This window comes from Oryzias latipes, chromosome 3 (assembly GCF_053564925.1).
Source record: "Oryzias latipes strain Hd-rR chromosome 3, Olatipes_Hd-rR_3.1".
Taxonomy (NCBI): Eukaryota; Metazoa; Chordata; class Actinopteri; order Beloniformes; family Adrianichthyidae; genus Oryzias; species Oryzias latipes.
The window spans coordinates 42,290,001-42,298,513 of record NC_136239.1 but is presented as its reverse complement, the minus strand read 5'-3'; the positions used below and the strand labels follow the sequence as shown (position 1 = coordinate 42,298,513).

Sequence of the window (8,513 nt, the reverse complement as noted above, 5' to 3'; positions counted from 1 at the left end):
CCAGAGAAAGTCTGAAGGATCCAGATCTCTGTGGATCCAGAGAACCCTCTTAATGTGAAAGAGTCTGCAGATGTTTGAGTGAAGACGAAGTTCAGGTTCTGCATTCAAACGACTTTATTCTGCAAAAGTTTCCATAAACAGCAAAAACGGTTTACAGTAAATACAAATCTGTGAAAGGCAAACACAGGCTGAAGGAAATGACGGAAACTCCACCAGGTTCTCCTCTCAAGAACCGCACAGCTCTGGGTTTGCAAACCAATCCAGAACGTTTCTGCACACGAGTCCTAAAATGTGGAAAACAACTGCATGCCACCATGAGAACTTCTCCACGAAGATCTAAAGCATACGGGAGGCTCTCCAGAGCCTCGCCAGGCTCCTAAAGTCTACAACAGATACAGGTACTGAGGAGCTACAAGGTGAACATCTACCTGTCTACAAGTCCCGCCCACCTTAACCTGGAACAAGATGGAGATGGACCTCACACTGCAACAGAGACCATATGTGAGTGCAGTGTTTCTCAGACGCACCTGGACACAGGTGACAGAATGGAGACTGTAGGATGGGCATGTACAGGTGAGGGTCATGTGACCAGGACGCTGCAAACACCTGCTCTGAGCTGGATTTAGTTTGACAAACTGCAACAGGATCACATCAGCAGACAAGAGGAGCCGAGGTCAAGGGCGTGGACACAAAGACGGCGCCGTGGTCTGCAGCGTTCCTCGGGAAGAGGCTCGGTTCTGGCAGAGACGGACCTTCCAGGTCATCAGAAACAAAGCGTTCCTCAGGAGGGGGTCCGTCTTTGTGTCGTCTGGTTCCACTCCGTACGTTGAAACCAGATGTTTTCCCTGACAGCAGCTCGGGAGGTTCTGGATTCAGTTTCAGAGGCTCAGATCACGGGTGACCCTGGAACCCGGAGCGACTCCAGAATCTGTCTGAGATCCTTTGACAAACTCAACGTCCAGCTTAGAACAGGGTCAGGGCGTCCAGCAGGGGGCGCAGTTCCTGCCGTAGGCTGACGTCTCCAAGAAGCAAAGGTCTCCTGCTGTCCTTAATGCTCCTCCATCAGCAGCTGCTTCTGAGGAAAACAGAGTTCAGTGGAATTAGTAAGTGACGGGTGCAGAAACTAACCTCCGTTTGTCCCTCTGAGGCTGGATGGACATCAATTATTAGTTTATTTTGACTCATGTGGAGATCAGAGCATGTTTCTGATGGGAATCGAACCCCAAACAACAGACTGGCACAGCGTTTCTTTAACTCTGTTCATCTGGACATGTGAGGAATCCAACGCGGCCCACCTTACTGTCAGCATCGGTCTGGAGGACGTCTCCCTGTGAGCCGCTCTTCTGGTCGTCCTCCTTGGCGTCCTTCTGCAGGTCTTCGTCTCCGGGGGAACTCCTGGACAGCTTCTGCCACAGAGATGATGAGGGTGAGGATGAGGATGCAGCTTTGGCAGACTTTTATTTTGAAGAGCACTGCAGCAGGAATGCAGCCATGGCCGTTCCAGAGTTACAGCTGGAGCTGCCGCTCAGTCGGCCTGATCTTTGCATCAAAAGCAGAGTTTCCTGCTTCAGACGCTCCTTCATCACACGTTTCATCTCTTCCTCACAACACACCCGTTTTGGTCGTGTTTCTTCATGCTTCTCGCTCACGGAGGTCATGTGATCTTCACATGCACGTGTTCTGGGTGATGGAGAGCAGTTGCTAAGCAACAGCTCAGGCGGATGTGAGTGACTCTGCCTGTGTCTGAGAGGAAGCTGTGAGCTGAAGATCCTCCGAAGAACCCGCAGAACCGTTTGGTGCCATTTATTCAGCCAGACCACAAACCTTCACTGATTTCCTTTAGAATATGACAACCCTAAAATGCACGAAAAACCAAAAACACACTGGCGGATGGTGGAGTAGCACCCCCTGGTGTTCCACTGACTGAACTGCAGGAACTGCCTGGGCTTTACAGAACTCTGAATGGTTGACAGAAACTACTGTGATGACATCATGCAGCCTGTTGTCCAATCACATGCAGGAAAATAGAAGCAAAGGGTTTTCCTGCTTCTGTTTTCTGGCAGCGGCTCGGTGGAACCTGACAACCCTGTGACCCTGAAAGGCGTTGGGCAGGTTCTCCAGATGAGTGAATGGGTGTGAAATCACAGAGTTGCTCTGATAGCAAGTGAATGCTCAATAAAGTCCTTTAATAGACATCTAAGATTCTTCAAAGATCGGGTGGCTGCGGGTGCAGGCGAGCTCTAAATGCAGAACACCATTGGAAGACCTAATGAAGCAACAGAGTAGAGACGTCTGACACGTCCAGTAGACGTCTACAAAAGATGCATGCTAGTTGGATCACATGACCTCTCTGCTGTTGGATTCATTCAGGTGATTTTTTGAAGAACCGCCTCACCAATGAGGTTCTGAGAGGAAAGAGACGAACACGGAAAACGCCGGAACAAACGGGCCGGATGGAACTGCAGCCCAACAGAGGAAGCAGCAGACGTAGATCCTACCACACTGGCTCCAGATGTCGTGTTTTCCCTGCATTTCTCTGAGTTTTACGTTGTTCTCTTAAGATCGCCGAACTGTTTGTCACAGGACGGGGGGGGGACGTTTTAAATTCTAATGAATTCCATCTGATCTGGGATATTTGTAGAGCATGACTTGTGGGTGCTGTAAGTGGTCCTCGCCGGCGCATGGCGGGCACCGATGGACTGAAGACACTTTGATGTTATCCAATCAGATTCTGTTAATGAACTTCTGAAGATCCAAGAACTTCAGCCTCTAATTCATCTGAGTTTAGGAGAAAAAAAACCCAAAGTCCTCCCGGTCTGTCAGACATGTTGGGAAACATCAGAGTATCATCAGCATAATGTTGGACGTGTTTGCTGCTCTGCCTGATCATGTGACCTAATGGAAGCGCGTTCGAGGGAACGATTCGTGGTCAGTTCATCTTTAATCCCTCAGGTGACAGCAGGTAAACCCCTGCCTGAACTAAACCCAGGGTTCCTACACGGTTTTAGCAATGGTTTTACATAACTTTTCCAAAACCTTTCACAGAATTTTCACAACTAAAAATGAAAACATTTCCGTCAGACTATTGTAGTCGGTGCCGCTGACTCAAACTAGGACACATGGTCCAAGTTTGTCTGCCTCACCGTTAAAACTGCAATATCAACAGCCTTTTCTGTTGGTGGAGGGAACTGCAGTAACGTATGGAAGTGTACCGCATTCAATAGAAAAATAAACACAGGTAATCTTCCTTTTAACTACAAAAGTAAGGAACTACAAACACGGTGGACTCTAACCTCATCTGTTCATGAAAACTAGAAGGTGATCTAGTTTGGTCTTTCAGTGGCGTCCGTTGGTGCCTCTCCTTGCAAAGCCGCTCCTTGTTAAAGCTAAGTTTCCCGATATTTCGTTACATTTCAAGATGAAAGCGCCGGACGCTGAACTGACGATAAATCAAAGTGCTTTACGGCAACATAAACTCCCATCACGACAGCGTCAGGACTCTGTCACTCCTATCTGAACCTGACCTCCTGTCCCTGTTCTGACCCGACCCTGGCCTGGATTTTGACCGTCCTGTCTCTCCTCTGATGATCTCATGCCTGTTCTTGACTCCTGCCTGTCTGACTCTGATTTAGCTGAGCTCATAACCTGCTGCATCTGGATCCGGCCGTCTGCCTCTTCTTGGGACAGAACTTCTGCCACAATTTAAATTCCAACCTTATGTTAAATATTGATTATTATTTTTTTGCATCCAAGATATTAAAATTTCACGACTTTTCCAGAACTTTATAGATTTTGTTTTTCACAAACTTTTCAAGGACCTGGAAAAAGCATTTTTAGTTTTCAAACCGTTTCCAGGGTTTCCACGACCCTAAGAGCCCCGTAAGTCTGAACTACCTTGGAGACGGAGGTTGTCTTCTGTTTGGATACAGTCTTCTCCTCTTTCAGCTTATCTTCATCTTCAACAGAGTTGTCCTCCTCACCCTCACTGCTGCCGTCTGCCGCATTCCCCGCCTCCTCCGTCTCGGAGGAGCTCTGTGGCTGAAGGGCCTGTAAGGACAGAACGTGAGGAACCGGATCCTGTGGACCGGGGGGTTTCTCTGAGGACCATCAGGGCCTTTGACCTGGTATCCAGTGAACTTGACTCCAGGGTTGTTCTCTATCTCCCACAGACCCTCGTTGAAGCCTTTCCTCTTGTTGGACTTTCCGAACTTCTCTTTGTAGTCGCCGTACGGCAGAAGATCCTTTGGACCCAGGAAGGCTCTGAAGGAAAACACGGGTCATGGACCTCAGCTAGGAAAGGTTCCCCTAGAAGAGAACCCGTGGAGATCATCCATCCATACACTCATCCATCCATCCATCATCCATCCATCCATCTATCCATCCATCCATCCATCCGTCCATCCACTCATCCATCCATCCATCAATCCATCCATCCATCCATCCATCCATCCATCCATCCATCCATCCATCCGTCCATCCACTCATCCATCCATTCATCCATCCATCCATCCACTCATCCATCCATCCATCCATCATCCATCCATCCATCTATCCATCCATCCATCCATCCATCCATCCATCCGTCCATCCACTCATCCATCCGTCCATCCATCCGTCCATCCACTCATCCATCCATCCATCCGTCCATCCATCCATCCATCCACTCATCCATCCATCTATCCATCCATCCATCCATCCATGCATTCACCCATCCGTCCATCTATCCATCCATTCATCCATCCATCTTTCCATCCACTCTTCCATCCATCCACTCATCCATCCATCCAACCTTCCATCCACCCTTTCAATCATCCATCCGTCCATCCATCCATCCACTCATGCATCCACTCATCCATCCATTCATCCACCCATCCATCCATCTATCCATCCATCCGTCCATCCATCCACTCATCCATCCATCTATCCATCCGTCCATCCATCCATGCATTCACCCATCCGTCCATCTATCCATCCATTCATCCATCCATCCACTCATCCATCCATCCATCCATCCATCCTTCCATCCACCCTTTCAATCATCCATCCGTCCATCCATCCATCCATTCATCCATCCATCCACTCATCCATCCATCTATCCATCCATTCCTTCCATCCATCCATCCATCTTTCCATCCATCCATCCACTCTTCCACCATCCATCCATCCATCCATCCACTATTCCATCCATCCATCCATCCATCCATCCGTCCATCCATCCACTCATCCATCCATCTATCCATCCGTCCATCCATCCATGCATTCACCCATCCGTCCATCTATCCATCCATCCATCCATCCAACCTTCCATCCACCCTTTCAATCATCCATCCGTCCATCCATCCATCCATCCACTCATCCATCCATCTATCCATCCGTCCATCCATCCATGCATTCACCCATCCGTCCATCTATCCATCCATTCATCCATCCATCTTTCCATCCACTCTTCCATCCATCCACTCATCCATCCATCCAACCTTCCATCCACCCTTTCAATCATCCATCCGTCCATCCATCCATCCATTCATCCATCCATCCACTCATCCATCCATCTATCCATCCATTCCTTCCATCCATCTATCCATCCACTCTTCCATCCATCCATCCATCCACTCATCCATCCATCTATCCATCCATCCGTCCATCCATCTTTCCATCCACTCTTCCATCCATCCACTCATCCATCCATCCATCCATCCACTCATCCATCCATCTATCCATCCATCCGTCCATCCATCCATCCATCTTTCCATCCATCCATCCATCCATCCATCCACTATTCCATCCATCCACTCATCCATCCATCCATCCGTCCATCCATCCATCCATCCGTCCATCCAACCATCCATCTATCTCTCCATCCATCCATCAGTCCATCCATTCATCCATCCACTCTTCCACCATCCATCCATCCTTCCATCCATCCATCCATCCATCCATCCACTCTTCCATCCATCCATCCATCTCTCCATCCATCCATCCATCCATCCATTCATCCACTTTTCCACCATCCATCCATTCATCCTTCCATCCATTCACTCTTCCATCCATCCATCTATCCATCCTTCCACTCATCCATCCATCCATCCACTCTTCCATCCGTCCATTCATCCATCCATCTATCCATCCATCCATCCATCCATCCGTCCGTCCATCCATCCATCCATCCATCCATCCATCCATCCACTCATCCATCCATCTATCCATCCGTCCATCCATCCATGCATTCACCCATCCGTCCATCTATCCATCCATTCATCCATCCATCTTTCCATCCACTCTTCCATCCATCCACTCATCCATCCATCCATCCTTCCATCCACCCTTTCAATCATCCATCTGTCCATCCATCCATCCACTCATCCATCCACTCATCCATCCATTCATCCACCCATCCATCCATCTATCCATCCATCCATCCATCCGTCCATCCATCCATCCACTCATCCATCCATCTATCCATCCGTCCATCCATCCATGCATTCATCCATCCGTCCATCCATCCATCCATTCATCCATCCACTCATCCATCCATCCGTCCATCCGTCCATCCATCAATCTTTCCATCCATCCATCCACTCTTCCACCATCCATCCATCCATCCACTATTCCATCCATCCATCCACTCATCCATCCATCCATCCGTCCGTCCATCCAACCATCTATCTTTCCATCCATCCATCCACTCATCCACCATCCACCCACCCTTCCATCCATCCACTCATCCGTCCATCCATCCACTCATCCATCCATCCATCCGTCCATCCATCCGTCCATCCAACCATCCATCGATCCATCCATCTATCTTTCCATCCATCCATCCACTCATCCATCTATCCATCCACTCATCCATCCATCCACTCATCCATCCGTCCATCCATCCACTCTTCCATCCATCCATCTTTCCATCCATCCATCCATCCATTCTTCCACCAATCATCCATCCTACATCCATCCACTCATCCGTCCCTTCATCCATCCATTCATCCATCTATCCATCCATCCACTCATCCATCCATCCGTCCATCCATCCACTCATCCATCCATCCATCCATCCAGTCATCCATCCGTCCATCCTTCCATCCATCCATTCATCTCTCCATCCATCCATTCATCCATCCACTCTTCCACCATCCATCCATCCTTCCATCCATCCACTCATCCATCCATCCATCCATTCATCCATCCACTCTTCCATCCATCCACCTATCCATCCATCCATCCATCCGTCCATCCAACCATCCATCCATCCACTCATCCGTCCATCCATCCACTCATCCATCTGTCCATCCATCCATCCGTCCATCCAACCATCCATCCATCCATCTATCTTTCCATCCATCCATCCACTCATCCATCTATCCACCCACTCATCCATCCATCGAACTCATCCACTCTTCCATCCATCCACTCATCCATCCATCTATCCGTCCATCCATCTTTCCATCCACTCTTCCATCCATCCACTCATCCATCCATCCATCCATCCACTCATCCATCCATCTATCCATCCATCCGTCCATCCATCCATCTTTCCATCCATCCATCCATCCATCCATCCATCCATCCACTATTCCATCCATCCACTCATCCATCGATCCGTCCATCCAACCATCCATCCATCTATCTTTCCATCCATCCATCCAACATCCATCCATCCTTCCATCCATCCACTCATCCATCTATCCATCCTCTCATCCATCCATCCACTCATCCATCCGTCCATCCATCCACTCTTCCATCCATCCATCCACTCATCCATCCATCTATCCATCCATCCATGCATCCACCCATCCGTCCATCTATCCATCCATCTTTCCATCCACTCTTCCATCAATCCACTCATCCATCCATCCATCCATGCATCCACCCATCTGTCCATCTATCCATCCATTCATCCATCCATCTTTCCATCCACTCTTCCATCCATCCATCCATCCACTCATCCATCCATCTATCCATCCATCCATCCGTCCATCCATCCACTCTTCCACCATCCATCCATCCATCCACTATTCCATCCATCCATGCATCCACTCATCCATCCATCCTTCCATCCATCCATCCATCTATCTTTCCATCCATCCATCCACTCATCCACCCATCTATCTTTCCATCCATCCATCCACTCATCCACCCTTCCATCCATCCACTCATCCGTCCATCCATTCATCCATCTATACATCCATCCACTCATCCATCCATCCGTCCATCCATCCACTCATCCATCTGTCCATCCTTCCATCCATCCATCTCTCCATCCATCCATCAGTCCATCCATCCATTCATCCATCCACTCTTCCACATCCATCCATCCTTCCATCCATCCACTCATCCATCCATCCATCCATCCATCCATCCATTCATCCATCCACTCTTCCATCCATCCATCCATCCATCCATTCATCCATCCATCCACTTTTCCACCATCCATCCATCCATCCATCCTTCCATCCATCCATCTATCCATCCTTCCACTCATCCATCCATCCACTCTTCCATCCATCCATCCG

At 48.9% G+C, this 8,513-nt stretch overlaps 1 protein-coding gene across 2 annotated transcripts in view; it reads right to left on the bottom strand.

Moving 5' to 3' along the window:
• Window positions 1-96: 96 nt before the first annotated feature.
• Window positions 97-8,513, bottom strand: part of hdgfl3 (HDGF like 3) — a 17,598-nt gene continuing 9,181 nt past the window's right edge. Inside the window, exons 4-7 of one of the 2 annotated variants that reach the window (XM_023953814.2) lie at window positions 4,122-4,260; window positions 3,895-4,047; window positions 1,296-1,406; window positions 97-1,075 (exon numbers count right to left, since the gene is read on the bottom strand). In XM_023953814.2, the coding sequence (XP_023809582.1) occupies window positions 1,049-1,075; window positions 1,296-1,406; window positions 3,895-4,047; window positions 4,122-4,260 (430 nt within the window). In that variant the 3' untranslated portion in view covers window positions 97-1,048. The remainder of the gene's footprint in view (window positions 1,076-1,295; window positions 1,407-3,894; window positions 4,048-4,121; window positions 4,261-8,513) is intronic. The other variant, XM_023953815.2, reaches the window with a different exon arrangement.